The sequence below is a fragment of the Carassius gibelio genome, chromosome A19 (assembly GCF_023724105.1).
Source record: "Carassius gibelio isolate Cgi1373 ecotype wild population from Czech Republic chromosome A19, carGib1.2-hapl.c, whole genome shotgun sequence".
NCBI classification, from domain to species: domain Eukaryota; kingdom Metazoa; phylum Chordata; class Actinopteri; order Cypriniformes; family Cyprinidae; genus Carassius; species Carassius gibelio.
In genome coordinates, this window is record NC_068389.1 from 24,484,686 (window position 1) to 24,501,377 (window position 16,692).

The window sequence follows — 16,692 nt, forward strand, 5'->3', positions numbered from 1 at the left end:
GGAATCGCTTTGGCATTGGAAGATGTCAAGAAACGTCACGACGACGTAATTAATATTCATGAGATAATTCAAGTCATGAGAGCAACGTCACGTCGGCGCGATGCAAGTACTCAGCTTTCGCTAGGAAATCAGCTGCATGGAGCGTAAGCTTATTAAATATAATAATAATAATTATTATTATTATTAATCTTTGTGAGCTAAACGCTACGAATACCGAGCAGTCAGATCTCTTATAATCTGTTTAAATTGTATAGAATGACTCAGTGGATTTTTAAAGAATTTGATGAGACCACTAAGGAAATTGCTTCTATTTTGAATTTACAAAGCAAATTACATTATTTAATATCCAGCATGATTTTCAGATGAACAAGTAATCTTTAATATAAAGGAGATCACATGGTGAGTGAGTGGCATTTGAAGAATTTAAAAAAAAAGGTCACTTATTAGCACATAGCTTTCCCTAGAAAATAAGTCAGTTCCATATAAATCTCTTTAATATTAATTAATTATTGAATTATTAACACTTTGTTTTAATGCCCTTTTGAATGCTTTTGTACTCAGTGTGCCTATATTATGTAGCTTATACTATATTACTCAGTGCAATGCATATTGTTCTGAAACAGCTTTATTTGTCATATATATTATGTCTTCATCATTTCACAGCCAAAGTAGAGTCACAGACTTCACTGAGAATAGGAACATTCCAATTACTTGTCTGACGTTTCTCTGTGAATAGCTCTATTGAAAGTGGATTAGAGTAAGTCTCAGGTCCTCCTTCTTAAGTGAATGAAAAAACACCTGTCTGATCTACTTTCTCAAGGTGACTTGGATTGCAGTAGGTGATAATATACTTAAAGGTATTAGGTTTACAATGTGACTTCACAATAGAACTAAAAGACTTGAAACTTTGGTTGGTAAATTGCCATATTAATATTAATTCTCATCTGGATGACTAAACATTTGTAGACACTTTGCATGGGCTGAAGTTGCATAGCAAACTTTTTTCTTCCTATAAATTTATACTGCAGTTAAACTTTCCACAAACATAGTTTTGTGGGCTAATTTACATTTCATTTCTTTCCAATAATATTTTCTTCTGTCATAGATTCTTTAGTGCAAAAGTGCCCAATGCAAATTGTCTGTCCTAAGACATTTGCACAACAATTTGTTCTTTTAAAAAAGAAACATTGCTAAGATCAGCATTGTTTTCAATTATGTTATTAATTATTTAAATTAGCCTAAAATCATAAAACAAGCAGATACACACAGCACACACTAAAATATTGTTTAATGCAGAACACTATGTTTATTAGAAAGGTATTCAAGTAACCACTGCATTTTGTATGTGAAAGTCCTACAAAAAGATGAAAGAAGTAAATATAGACATTTAATCTTTTAACATATTTTGGGGGCTTTGGGAATCAAAATCCAACTGTGTGCCAGGTCAAAGTTGTCACTATCATCAAAGAGCCGTAATATCAGATCTCAGACAGTGTGTGGTTGTTGGGACATTTTCTTCTACATTCTGTAGTCATTTGTAATTTATAAAAACCTTTATCTAATGAGAAGTATTTTTATCTGACAAAAAGAAGTGTAATATATTTCAAATTCTTAAAAGATTATCCATTTTCTTCAGTTTTTAAGCTGTCAAAAACACGAATTTCAAATCAAAGTATCGTTGTCGTGAGATTGCCATGTGATGATAACATTAATGCAGTCCTGTGTCAGCCCTGTGTAACTTAGATTTTACAATTAAATATTGCATTGATACTAATGAAATGCAGTCTTCCAGAAATCCCACACATACAGGTGGACCATTGCATGTTTTGTGTGTGAGATTCTTTGTTGCTTGGAAATGGATAATTTCTCATCCTCTCTCTCAACATTTACTCATCCTTTCTTTCTCATTCTCATTCTCATATTCATTCTCATCTCATCTTGTCTCAGGGTCCAACTCAGTTCCAGATCTTCAAGAAGCTGTCCCATGAGCCCGTGCAAACACACATGCCATCTTCTGGTACTCCAGTGCAGCTCACCCTGTTGTCATGGCCAGACAACACACCTACAAAAGAGAAAGGAAGGAAGTAAGTGAGAGGATTCATTTGACAGGACTTTGTTCTTTATGCACATTAATTTGCAGTGAAATGGAAATAGCAACTGATCTTTTCTACTGTGTTTTCTATGCATAGGTTGTTGAATAGATGTTAAGATGTTGCATTCAAAAGTGGGGGCAAATAAACACAAACTTGCAACGACAAGGTTTAAATGAATTAAATGATAGGAGAAGAAAGCAGAAAGAAGTCTGACACTTCCATTGGAGGATCAAGTTATGGCATTTTTCATTAAATATTGGTGCAAAGGTAAAAGCTCACCTCTCAACCATCTCTCAAATGCATACTAAAATATATTCCGCAGTTTGAGATTACATATGGTACAAACTGATATGTATTTTTATTTGTAATTTAATGCACAAATAAATGTATGCACAGTGCACTTGTACTAGAAATTGTCTATTTTAAGTGCACTGTGCTCGCATTTATTTGTGCATTAAATAAAACGTTAATGCATAAAATAACTAATTTTATAATCTGGAATTAAGTCTACTGTTGACTTCCAGACTTTTTCACATTTTTATCTCCATCTATCTTCATGTCTCATTTATGAGCATGTAATATTAGACAGCAAGAATTTGGGAGATTTTAGAAGTTGAATGAGCAATAAAGCTATAGTGAGCCCCCTATGAAAACATCCTGAGTACATTTTGAGCAGATTTTCATTTTTTAAATGCTAGAAGAATGTTTTAAAATTTAGAAATAGGCTACATACATAAATAGCTGCTCAGTGGAGTTGCCAAGATGGCCGTCGAGTGATTTGACTTGCTTAAAATGGACTTTGTTCCTTATTAATCAGTATTCACTCCATCTGTGACGACTTCTTTAACTCACCCACTTTCTCGCCCTTTAGTGAGTCCCAAATATTGCAGTTGAAGTCGTCGTAGCCAGCAAAGATGAGGCGGCCAGACGTAGATAGAGCCAGTGATGTCACACCACTGTTCAGTGCAGCATCCTGGTAACAGATCACTTCTTGATCGGCACGAATATCATACATTTTGCATGTGCAGTCATCCGAGCCAGTGATAATTGCATTTCCACTAGGGATGAACTGAAGAAAGAGGAAGTTTGGTAAATCCATTTCCATTTATGTGCTTTGCTCTTAAATTAAATGGGATAGACTTGAATCTTTGAAACTGTTAGAAGGTTAGCATCATCAGTGAAGAAGCCAAAAAACAACTGTGAGTTTCCCATGTTTAACTCACTGAAATGGCATTGATGTCACTCGTGTGACCCTGGAAGGTTTGCTTGCACTGGCCATCCCTGACATCCCACAGCTTGGCCAGAGAGTCGCAAGCACCAGAAACAAAGCTGTTCATGTCCGGAGACAGTGACAGACACATGCAATCGCCAACATGGTTCAGAAAAACAGTCTTCTGCTTTCCAGTCTCCAAATCCCACAATGCACTGGTAGAAAAATGGGAGGGAAACAAGCAAAAATGTAACAAAAGTCAAAGATTGGTGCTTTCTGGTTCGTCACGACAGGCAGTTGCTGGTCTCTAGATGTTTATGGGATATATCCTTTACTAGACTGCAAGTAACTTAACATAAAGTAAAGCACAACTCTCTGCATCGAGCTGCATATTGTGAAAAAGCTCCAACATTACCTAATAATAATGGCGATGCTTGTTGGACTTCTAGTCTAGCTAGACTTTGTGAGAATGACAGTGGTGCCTTTTAACTTACACTTTTAGTTGAAGGTATTTTTTAAGGATATGTTAATCAATCTAAAAGAAAGTTGCTGCGCATTATTCCCTGATAAAGCATTTCAATATAAGTATTCTATGATGTTCAATTTGCAGTGTAGTGAGGATTATCCAATCATTTTTGTATTTTAATACAATATTTTTTATTTGGTGGGTTGATCAAATAACGAGTCCAGAAAGTGAAGCGCATTGCATTGTGGGACATTCTCAGTGGTGGACAGTAACGAGGTGTTTCTCAATGTCAAGGAAGGATCCTCGGAAGCCAGTATTTCGAGGATGCTACGTCATCGACATCCGTCGAAGGACTGTTCCAATGTCGAGGATCCTCTGAATTTCAACCAAGGACTGAGTCCTTCGTTCAAAGAATATCCCATACATAGGAAAGGATGCATATGTGTATCCTTCACGCTCTTCGCGCTCTCAAATCACCCACAATCCTATGCGCGCAGCTTTGCTATCTAACGTTAGTTCAAAAATTAAAAAATGTCGAACATTAACGTAGTCGGAGCATTAACGGTTTTTATTTACGTTACCAAACATTTGTTATAACTGTAGGAAATATAAGTAAAGTTTGATGTTTAAATGCCAGTACAAATTACTACTGATATTGTAAATTATACAAATACAAATAGTTAACTGAACCAGACCTGTCATTTAACAATTGGTTGTGTCAACGGCATTTCTTTTATAAATAACTAGTTAAGTTGTCCAAGTATTTTAATGATACCATTCACAGCGTTATTCAAACGGACCTTTTCACTGACGTAATGACGCAATTACGCGCACTTGCTAGCCTGTTCCATTTACGTGTTCTCCGTATGCTAAAGAGGAGTCTCACCTAGATTCTGAAGGAAGTGACTTGGAAGGATCAGTCCTACTAAGGAAGTATCCTTGACATTGAGAAACGCCTACGGAGTAGCTTTACTTCGCTACTGTACTTAAGTACATTTTTCAAGTATCTGTACTTTACTGGAGTAGTTTGATTTTGAGTAACTTTTACTTTTACTTCACTACATTCCAAAGCATAAGATCATACTTTTAACTTCACTACATTTCATAAAACATATCGTTAATCCCTATAATATATCACGTGCTCCGACACACAGAAGCGGTGTCTGATTCATCATGAACGAACTGAGTCTTTTCAAAATAAACTTTAATCGGATCGCGAATCGCACCAAACGATTCGTTTATGAATTAGAATGATCCGATTGCAGCTGTTCTGGAGTCGACCACTCACTGATTCAAATGAACCGTTTAGTGCGAGTCTACAGAAGTAAGAACCGGCAGATCGTGTGAGCGTGCGTGCGTCTGATGTTGCTAAAATTAAGTTATTAATGTCGAAATTTAGGATTAATTATTGTAACTGAAAATCATATTTAGGTCAAAATTGTCAGTTGTTTGGGAACTAAATCCGCTGTAAAGAGTGATCTGTTTAAGCCCACTGAAATGCTCCAGTGCAAACGATGCAGACACATCAATCAGCGTCTCTGTGTTTTAGGTTAAAAAATAAAATAAAATAACCTTAAACTAACACAGATTAAATAAAATAACTCATGTATGTCCAAATGCTACCGTAATATTAACAGTTTTATTAAAATGCTACCATGACGTCTGTTTTTATATTGTGTATCAACAGTAACGTTATACATATGTATATTTTTGGGTTAACTAGACAAGTAACGTTAGACAGACATGAATGTTTATTCATAACCGTACTGAAAATAAGTAAATATTGTAGTTGATGCTAAATGTCTAGCTAACAAGCTTGCTGGTGCTAACTTGAGGTAATTTTTATAAATAATGTTTAACCACCTATATATATAGGCTATGTATATAGATTACATCTAGGGACAAAAGAAAGGATGTGATGTTCAGAACATGGTAACTACAGTAATTATCAAAGAGGGGAAGAGATGCACCCCGTTTGGCCAGGGGTGTTTTTACACCACAGACAAGGTTTGAGAAGGAAAAAATCATTATGAAAATATAATTATATTTTCCTTAAAATGTTCGTGTCATATATAACTGTGATGTTCTGTAAAACCACAAACTTTAAAACACTTTAAAACACAAGTCCATATCAGCAACAAAAATATATCTTGACTCCATATAGTGGATATTTTGGAAAAAATCCCAGGTATTTTGAGCAGTAGGATTATAAAAAAAAAAGTGCTAATCTAAAATTAAATTAGCCTATATAAAAATGCAAACATCTATCTTTGAGTACTTTTTTACTTAAGCACATAAAAAAATTTAGTACTTTTGTACTTTCGCTTGAGTAAAATTGAAAAAGAAGTACTTTTACTTTTACTGGAGTAATATTTTATTATACGTATCTTTACTTTTACTCAAGTTTATTTATTTAATTGTAACTTTTAATTCATCAAAGAATCCTGAAAAAAGTATCACAGATTCCAAAATAATATTTGGTAGCACAACTATTAATAGTTCTAATAATAAATCATCATATTTTCATGATTTCTAAAGATCATGTGACACTGAAGACTGGAGGAATTATGCTGAAAATACAGCAAATAGATTATATTTTATAGGATATTAAAATAGAAACCATTATTTTATATATTTTATTTTGATAATTTAGAATTATTACTGAAATACAAACTTTTTTGTTTCAAACAGTTCATTGAACAATAATAAATGAAGGACCTGAAGCTGACAATGAAGTAAATGTATAATAATTAGCAAAGATGATTAATTTAGCGCTGTAAACGCGCGTGTGAGGGGCGGAGACGCGCCGCGGAGCGTCAGAAGCGCGTGAGGACCAAACACAGCAGAACGGTAGGAAACTTCACTCCTCTTATTATTTCTCTTTTACTATAGCGATTTATTTTTAGATACGTGATCTGAGTCTTTCATAGATTTGTAGAGTAATTATAGAGTATAGAGTTATTAGAGAAATGGAGTTATTTTTTACATTCTTTGGTCGAAGTTTTCAGATCGGCACTTCGGAGCCTGTTCGCGACTCGGTTGATTCAGATCGGCACTTCGGAGTCTGTTCGCGACTCGGTTGATTCAGATCGGGACTTCGGAGCATGTTCGCGACTCGGTTGATTCAGATCGGGACTTCGGAGCCTGTTCGCGACTCGGTTGATTCAGATCGGCACTTCGGAGCCTGTTCGCGACTCGGTTGATTCAGATCGGGACTTCGGAGCATGTTCGTTACTCGGTTGATTCAGATCGGGACTTCGGAGCATGTTCGTTACTCGGTTGATTCAGATCGGGACTTCGGAGCCTATTCGCGACTCGGTTGATTCAGATCGCCACTTCGGAGCATGTTCGCTACTCGGTTGATTCAGATCGGCACTTCGGATTATGTTCGCGACTCGGTTGATTCAGATCGGCACTTCGGAGCCTGTTCGCTACTCGGTTGATTCAGATTGGGACTTCGGAGCCTGTTCGCGACTCGGTTGATTCAGATCGCCACTTCGGAGCATGTTTGCGACTCGGTTCAGATCGGGACATCGGAGCATGTTTGAGATTTTTTTGAATTCAGATCTGGACATCGAAGCAGGAAGTGTTTGTCAAACAGTTAATTGGTGATAAATGAATATTTGGACTTGAGGCTTTTTTTTTACCTGTCGATTCAGCATGTACATGGACCCACACACGAAGGTGGACACACTCTAGACTTAATCATCAGTAGAGCTCGAAACTTTTCATCCATTGTTATTAAGGACGTTATTCATAACCGTACTGAAAATTAGTAAATATTGTTAGCTGATGCAAGGGTGTTTTTACACCCCAGACAAGGTTTGAGAAGGAAAAAATCATTATGAAAATATAATTATATTTTCCTTAAAATCTTCAGGCCTTATTATCATGTCATATATAACTGTGATGTTCTGAACAACAAACTTTAAAATACTTTGTTCTTACTGGTGAAAATCAGATGGTCATCTCTGTTTTCTCTCGGGTACATCACAGTGTAAGCTTCACAGTGAACATTACTCTCGTCAACGTAGTCCATATCAACAACAAAAATATATCTTGACTCCATATAGTGGTTATTTTGGAAAAAATCCCAGGTATTTTGAGCAGTAGGATTATAAAAAAAAAAGTGCTAATATAAAATTAAATTAGCCTATATAAAATTGCAAACATCTATCTTTCAGTACTTTTTTTACTTAAGTACATAAAAAATTGAGTACTTTTGTACTTTCACTTGAGTAAAATTGAAAAAGGAGTACTTTTACTTTTATTGGAGTAATATTTTATTATACGTATCTGTACTTTTATTCAAGTACTTGATTTGTGTACTTCGTCCAACACTGGACATTCTTTCACATGATGTGTACATTTATTTTTTATTTATATTGCACTTTTTAGCAAATATAGCATGCAAACTATATACTAGATGTATTTTAAGAATAGTATAGTATATTGCAAACAGCCTTGTTGTAACTATTTTACAACTATTTCTTATGAACTGAAACAAACTGAATTAAACATAACTATTTGTGTCATGAACTTTTATGAATGTGCCTAGAAGTGCTGAGATTTCACATTAAGCTCGTACGGATGACTTTTACGGTTTGGTGCTTTTTTGTTGCCATTCTCATTCCGTTTAATCTTATTTAAAGTAGTGGCCAAGAAAAAAAAAAGGAATACTCATAAAAGTTTGTAAAAAAATTAATTTTGATATTTGGATGAACTAATATAAAAATAAACAAACCATGTGGTATCACCAGAGGAGGTTAGAATCTCTGTGTCACTGAGGAAGCGTGCACAGGACAAGTAACCTATGAAAAATAAATAACATTTCATTTTCATTGACTCATAGCACAAATAAACACAACAGGAGTTTGACAACTGTGCTTTACAGTGTAAAAGACTATGATACATGATTCAAATGAGAAAGAAAACAATAACACATAATGAGATGTATCAAATAAATAATAATGATTTCTGTACTTCTGTACCTGTATGAGCATCCAACTCCTTCACGGTCTTGATTACAGGTGTCTTTAAGTTGTAAACTGTACACATGTTGTCGAGACCACCGCTGGCCACAAGGTTTCCAGAAGGAGCATATGCACAGGTCATCACCCATGAGGACTTGAGGGGTACAGCATTGACCTACAGAAAGAGGAACATTTTATATAATATTATAACATTTCCCCAAAGGAATTCTGATTTAAAGTTAAAGGAGAAGTATGCCATTTCCACACAATCAAATGTGAATGCATAATAATCACTCTTTTCGAAGATGTTTACCAGGTTTTGTTGCTTAAAAAGATGAACAGCATCAAAACCTGACAGCATCACATTGACCCAGTGGGTATGAGTTTGTGTGTGAAATGTCATGATTCATCAATAACTTTAGAATTAAAATTTGTTCTAGATGTACACTGTAAACACATGCATGCAAAAATCACATACTCTGGGTGGAATCATAAACCTGTTCGGATCATATTTTATAGATATTTATTATATAGCCCAAAATATTTATAGATAATTCGATCCCCATCTTCTCTTAAAAGTGTATCACCTTATTTCCAGAGTGAGAATCCCAGATGAGAAGTTTGCCATCCTGTGATGCACTGACCATTAGCCTAAAGACACCAATGAAAGGCTGGTAAGACAACGGGATGTATTATTTCATATATAATCTACCCCTCGTCGTATTTAATGTACACAGAACTTTACAGACAATTGCTGTGAGTGCATGAAGATTTATTTTCCATATTTTATTATGTTTGGCTTGCAAAGGTTGTGTTAGTAGCCTTGACAACATGTGTAAGCTAGTTCAATTTATTCAGATTTTTTAGAATTCTAACAACTGTAACAATAAATAATGCAGTTCAATTCGAATGTATTCCAAAATAGTATGTGTATGTATTTATATTAGGGTCTTCAAACGATTAATCACGATTAATCGCATTCAAAATAAAGGTTTTTGTTCACATAATATATTTGTATCTGCTGTGTATATTTATTATGTATATATTCTTAGGGCTGTGCAAAAAATCCAATACGATTTTCATGCACATCTCACCACGTGGGTTCGGATCAGGGTTGCCAGGTTATTAGAACAAATCCTGCCCAGTTGCTTTTCAAAACTAGTCCAAAACTAGCCCAATCGCGCTTTAAGGTGGTTCCCCAATAAAAATTGCTTCCCGGGGTTAAAATGTACATTTTTTGCAGGGCTGCCTGGGTAAAAATTTGCATTATTTGCTAAATATCACGTTATTTGTATTGGGGTCGCTTCGACCTGCGGACATGAAAAACAACCTCAGACTTGGCAACCCTGGTTGGCATTTACTACACCGAGCCGTAATTCACTGAGAATCTACACAAAATCGATGTTAAATTCTTTGTCGATTTTGAAAATGATTTTGTGTTAGTTGTCGATAGACTACGGCTCTGTTTAGTATCTGCCACTCCACCTGAACCAGTGTTGCCAAGTCTGCAATTGTTTTTCATATCTGCAGTTTGAAGCAACCCCTTACCAATAACTTGATATTTAGCCCCTAAAATGTGAATTTTACCAAGGCAACCCTTCCAAAAAAATTATATTTTAACCCCAGGAAGCAACTTTTATCGGGGAACCTCCTGGAAACGCGATTGGGCTAGTTTTGGACTAGTTTTGAGAAGCAACTGGGAAGGATTTGTTGTGAAAACCTGGCAACCCTGATCTGAACGCACGTGCTTGAGTCTTTACTGATGAGATGCACATGAAAATCGCATTTAAATTTTTTGCACAGCTCTAATCTTAATACAAACACATGCATGTATATATTAAGGGAAAATATGTACGATTTTTATTTTAATAATATTTATATAGAATATTAATTATATGAACACACACACACACACACACACACACACACACACACATATATATATATATATATATATATATATATATATATATATATATATGTAGGTATATATCTATGTATGTAGGTATATATCTATGTATATATGCTTTTTGGTGCTATTTGATTTTGCTGTCAAAGCGGTTTCTTAAATACAGTGAGGCTAAAGTTTTTTTCAGGCCACTGACCCTGATAATTGATTGAACTAAGAATGAGCTAATTCACGGTGCCCACAAGGTACAGTTGACTTCTGTGTGAGAGCTATTAACCTGCTTGAGCTATACATTTGACCTTAAAGGTCAACAGGTAAACCAATGTAATTCTCTTTATGTTAATTATTTTTCCCCCTTGAAATTACTTTTGAAGGCCAAACAGATAATTGATAAATATTACCTAATATTTATATAGTGCAGTGTAACTCTGCACACCTTATGATTTGACTTGACCCGTACTGATGTTCTCACCTGTTGTCTGTACTCCAGTGCATGGCATAGATTTTGGCCAGATGGCCTTTGAGGGTCTTCCTGGTCTTGAGTTGGACCTGAGGGGCCGGAGCCACCCCGGCAGCGGCAGAGGCCATGTCTGTGTCGTGTACTGCTTTACGAGCTGCCTAGTAGGGGAACAAATATTTATATGAACATTTTGTTATTAATTTATTTTTCGGACTATAAGTCGCACCTGAGTATAAGTCGCATCAGTCCAAAAATACGTCATGATGAGGAAAAAACCATATATAAGTCGCACTGGACTATAAGTCGCATTTATTTAGAACCAAGAACCAATAGAAAACATTACCGTCTCCAGCCGTGAGAGGGCGCTCTGTGTCTTTAGTGTAGACTACAGGAGCACGCCCTCTCGCGGCTGTAGACGTTAATGTTTTCTATTGGTTCATTTCTCTCTGTTCATGTCAAATTAATTTTGAAAAATAAGTCGCACCTGACTATAAGTCGCAGGACCAGCCAAACTATGAAAAAAAGTGCGACTTATAGTCCGGAAAATACGGTATATATATATATATATATATATATATATATATATATATATATATATATATATATATATATATATATATATATATAAATAGACACTGAACAGCTAAAGATGAATATAGATTTTAGTGTATCAAAGACCATATAACTATGTTCTTTAACTGTTTCATTGTGAAAGTACATCCAATATTTAAGAACTTTACGGCAGTCTCACCTCAATCTGTGTCTTCAGGGCTTCGGCCTCCTTTTTCATCTGCTCCATTTCACCCATGGCTGCTGTTGATTGGGGTTGGTACTAACACAAGCTGAAAGCAATCAGGAAATAAAAATAAAATAATTAAACATAAAAAAAAAAATGACTGATTGAACTATATAAGCCTTGTGTGTGATTATTACAGCCAGTGTTGCCAAGTCAAAATAGGGATAATTTTACACTGTTGTTGCGTTTTCTTTTGTTTTCTTTTTTTTTTCTTTTTTTTTTTGATGTCTGTGATCTCCCAGAAATGTCAACGGAGGGTAAAACTTTGAAAACCTACAACAACAACAACAACAAAAACATAATTGGGCCAGTTTTGGACTATATTTTGGGGAGCAACTGAGGTGGGGGGAGTACTGGCAACCCTGATTACAGCATCAGACATGTGGAAAAGATTTAATAATATTGATGACTTATAATTCGACCTTATATGGACAAATATTTAAACCTGACTTTGATTTGATGCAGAACCTCTTATCCAGTCATAAAACATCTCAGTGGACAACAATTAGTCTTAAACTTTGCATGTAATATCTCAGAAAGCAGGTTCTTCATACCTGTAGGTAGACACTAACACTGAATATAGTGTGGCATTATGAGAGACTGTGTCATAGATGGAAGGTATGTGCCATCTAGGTGGCTGCAGTATGGGGACTACAAACCAAGATGGCCACCTGCTCCCAAACTACAGTTACCAAGTTCCTCAGTGGGGGAGACACAGCTGTTGGGAGTGAACAGGCGGCAAGGAAGTCGACCGGAAGTTGAAGTCGGTCGGGTGCCGCCATCTTGTAGCAGAACTTAACTTGCGTTAGCATTCCCATTGACTCCCATTCATTTTGGCGTCACTTTGACAGCGAATAACTTTACATCTGAGGCGTTTAAAGACTCCGTTTGTCCATTATTTATTTCTAAAGATACACGACAATGTATAAAGGGCTCCATTACCTTCTATGTTACATTATGGCCCCGTAGAAACAGTTTTTTTTTAAATAGGCTAACGATTGCGTCATAACCACGCGACTCTCTGTCGCATTACCGTACAGGAGGAGAAGCTCGCAGGCAATTAACTTAATATGGCGTACTGGCGTTACATTTTAAAATACTATACAAAATAATTAATCAGAATACTTACTCCTGCTCACTCACGCCAAAGAACTCCCCGCTCAAGCTCGCCGTCTCTGCAAGATTAACAATGGCAGTTTGCACGCACAGCCACTTAGAAGATTTACATCTGGCAGACAGGTTGCTGACGTCGTCAAGCTTCGTTTGAGTCTGCGCGTCAGAAACGGAAGTGCTAAAAAACGCTAAAACTGGGCTTCTTTTGTCTCAATTGAGTTCCAATGGGGTCGCTGTGTCCATTTATTTTACTGTCTATGGGAGTGAAGGGGAAAAAGCTGATGATGAGCTAGGAACAAAGGGACTTTCCCTGCATTCCATTTGGAAGGGCACATCCCTATGCCCTAATCCCTTCAAAGGGTTTACCCTCCGAAGTGAGAGATTCGAAGGGTTGAAGGGTGTAGGGGAACAAATAACTGTTTCTTGAAGTGCACTACTGCGTCATAATCACATGCCCATGTGGAGGCGCCGTCATCAGTTGTACCCTTCGAAATCCTTCATTCCGAAGGGTCCTTTGAAGTGGCCAGTTTTGAGCACTTCATTTTGGAACAACCCTTTAATATGGCGGCCATGATTGTTTTCACTCCGAAGTTCCCTTCGGAGGGCGATATATCTCGTTTTGAACACACCGTTTGACTCTTCTTGTGTGTGTGTGTGTGTAGAGAGAAGCTGGATAAATTTTGGCTTTTGAAGCTGATGATTAAAAAATTAAAAAAGAAACATGTAGCTTGACCTCAGCCTGGACTCAATTTGTGAAGCAACCTCTCACAATGTCACAATAGATTTGCAGCCAAGAAAATCAATGGTCAGCAACAACATTGTCTGCCATTTATGAGTTCAGCTTGAGTTCAGTAACGCTAGCAAATGCTAATGGTACTGCGAATTTGTTATTTAAAATTCAAATGCGACATGTCAAATTCTGTTATTGGTGTAAAAAAAAAGTCCACTAAGTCCACGAGACTGTAGAGTGTCCCATTTGTCATTTTAAATTAAATTTATGGATTTAGCAGACGCTTTTATCCAAAATGACTTACAGTGCATTCAGGCTATCAATTTGTACCTATCATGTGTTCCCGGCGAATCGAACCCCCAACCTTGCGCTTAATAGCGCAATGCTCTACCAATTGAGCTACAGGAACACTTTACATGTTACCGTTCACTCAGAGGAAGACCGCAAGGGTTTAGGTTGCCATTTGGGACAGGGCCACAGTCCTATTCAAGCCTTATTATAAAGTAAAATATATGTGCAATTTATGAAACAAGGCAAATAAAAAAGTGCAAAACTATACTATAAGATGAACCAAAACTAATCTAACCTTAGGCATAAACATGGTAAACATAGACTTGGTAATCGGTAATTGAATGTCTAATCAAACGTCTGAGATCTGTAATCTGCTTAAAATTTGAAAAAGATTTCAAATGTTTTATTCAGATGTATATCTTCTAAGTAGCAACTTACTATAAAAAGGTCTGTTGCTTGTCTACCATGGTATTAGTTTACCTCTCTGTGGGAGGCTAGAGGAGATGACAAGGAATTATCAGACTTGTCATGCTACAGAGATCCTAATGAACTTAATTGAATTGGTTAAGTAGAGCATAGCGCTAGAAACCATGATCCGCAAAAGTGAGTCTTACATTGTGCTGTTGATGATCAAATTATATGTTATAATAGTTAGAAGATTACTCTGTGATCTTGTGATTAGAACTGTTGTTTTATTGATGTCAAGGAGGGCTAGAAGAAACGTCTAAACCCCTGCTGGAACTGTCGAGGGGTGGCTAATCAAATCTCCTGTCATCCGATTATGTGAATGTGACTGCTCTTTACAATGGGATCAGGAGGGACCTGGGGTGAGGAGATCAAACACAAAACAAAGAGCAAGAAAGGACGTGTGTTGTATGTTGTGATATATCTCGTATGTTGTGATCTTCCATACATATGTGATGGATTGTACATGGAAGTTCATCAAGATGAAATGAGACCTGATAAATCTTAAGATTCTTTTTGATGACGTGTTCAAGAGAAGCTAGCATTAGGTTAATCCTACAAAGAGCCAAATGTGCAAACTTTGCATGTTGACATTGATATGTTTAGAAACGAAAAAAAAAAAAAACACTTCAAAAAAAGTTGTAATATTATTGGAGTACAAGAAAATACTGTTTTTTTTCTACCAGTGTTATTTAGTGTCAAATCAGATACTTTTTTTGTATTAGAATATTTTGAATTAGATTTTATTGTATTTTTTGGTTTCATTTTGATTTTTAAAGTTGTAGTCATTTTGTTGTGTTTTCAGAAACTAAATGAAAATGAGAAATGTTATATTGTTATTTTATATTTTGTTATATTTTATTTAAAGTAACAGTTTTTTTAGATGGTTTACGTTTTGGTTAATTATAGTAAACCTGCTTTCTACTTCAGAATTTCACGTTGAATTCAGTGGATTATTTGCGGTTTCTGTGTAATTTATTAGTGACATTTTCTAGCAATTTCTGAGTACAGATTGTTTCTACAACTTTTTTTTCATTGTAGAGGAATGCATCAATATTTTGATGGTCAAAATACCACTATTAAGAACCCAGTGTCATTTTAAGCATTATTAAAGTTGCAGATTAACCTTTTGTGATAACGTGATTCAGGAACTACATCTGGCTATCAATAGACAAAAAAAAGTGCCTAAAAAAACATTTATCTGTGCATTTCTGTGCATGCATACTAAATAAAAAAATGCATTTTAAGGATATTAATTCAGATTTATTGTAACGCACAAGGTTTGCATTTTTTCACTATTTGCAGTGCATTGCATCGCTGCATGATTTTTCTTATGCAAACTAATCAATGACCAAACTAACAACAAACTCACCTTTCTACCGTTCTCTCTCTTTCTGTACCAGTCTCTATTTTGCTTAGTCCACAAGATATTCTCAATAAGTCCTCAATTCTCTCTCTCTCTCTGCGCCTCCCACAGGTTCCCCCAATAGACTGGATGCAACTTACCTGTGCAAAAACTCTCTTTCTCTTGCCTGTCTGCAAGAGAAGAACAGATGAGGATAGGAGGGGATGAAGGAGATCAGGGATGCAAGAATAAGCCCAAAGAATGGCACAGAGAGGGTAAGGGAGAGACAAAGATAGAGGGAAAGGGGAGGGCGAGGAACAGGTAAACCGATTGGAATGGAAAATCAGGTTGTGGAGTCGAAAGACAAGGCAAAAGTGAGCGCAGAGGACAGAGGAGGTGATGGATACGTTGTGGCATGAACAAAAACATGGTTGATTCCAGAAGAACATTTGTCATCTTATTCTCAGCATTGGTTCTAACAGCAATTTTGGATTAGTATGAGCATTTAAAGCAATTATCACATTTCACCAATGTAAACACTAGACATATTGTTTCTAAAAAGGTCATTGGTGTGGTTTGGTGTATGCTTGATAGGACGGGGCCTGTTCTTTTGCTTTGGGGTTGAGGGGTTTGAGTTGGTTTGTCAGAGCTAATGAGTTGAGCTCGTCTAATCAGGTTCTAAGTGGATGTCCGGGGAATCGGCAATCCTGTTAAGGAATTACAGACGTCACGGTGACACAGAGAGCAATGGAGCAAGGAAAGTGAGGAAACTCTTGAAAGTTATGATTACAAGACAATTATTTTTGGGTTTATATGTGATCTTGTATGATAACTTATATTT

The 16,692-nt window shown here is 36.2% G+C and overlaps 1 protein-coding gene across 3 annotated transcripts; it reads right to left on the reverse strand.

Annotated features, from left to right (window-relative positions):
- Positions 1–1,281: 1,281 nt before the first annotated feature.
- On the reverse strand, positions 1,282–16,162 carry LOC127935477 (guanine nucleotide-binding protein G(I)/G(S)/G(T) subunit beta-3-like). 3 transcript variants are annotated; one of them, XM_052533379.1, is made up of 9 exons: positions 16,013–16,162; positions 11,863–11,953; positions 11,124–11,269; positions 9,330–9,393; positions 8,761–8,917; positions 8,514–8,580; positions 3,317–3,518; positions 2,946–3,162; positions 1,282–2,062 (listed from the first exon to the last, which is right to left on the reverse strand). In XM_052533379.1, the coding sequence occupies exons 2-9, from the start codon at positions 11,917–11,919 to the stop codon at positions 1,956–1,958; spliced, it is 1,017 nt and encodes a 338-aa protein (XP_052389339.1). In that variant the 5' UTR covers positions 11,920–11,953; positions 16,013–16,162; the 3' UTR covers positions 1,282–1,955. The 3 variants fall into 3 exon arrangements, with proteins under 3 accessions (XP_052389339.1, XP_052389338.1, XP_052389340.1); XM_052533378.1 differs by having other exon boundaries at positions 15,879–16,028; XM_052533380.1 differs by lacking the exon at positions 16,013–16,162 and adding an exon at positions 13,037–13,061.
- Between the last annotated feature and the right edge of the window lie 530 nt (positions 16,163–16,692).

Bases quoted from the DNA above. Each gene is read 5' to 3' on its own strand.
- LOC127935477 (XM_052533379.1), bottom strand. From the start codon at position 11,919: ATGGGTGAAATGGAGCAGATGAAAAAGGAGGCCGAAGCCCTGAAGACA. The intron at 9,394-11,123 runs GTGAGAACATCA...TGGTGTCTTTAG, and splicing joins CACTGGAGTACAGACAACAG to GCTAATGGTCAGTGCATCAC. The intron at 8,918-9,329 runs GTGATACACTTT...CTCTTTCTGTAG, and splicing joins ATTCTCACTCTGGAAATAAG to GTCAATGCTGTACCCCTCAA.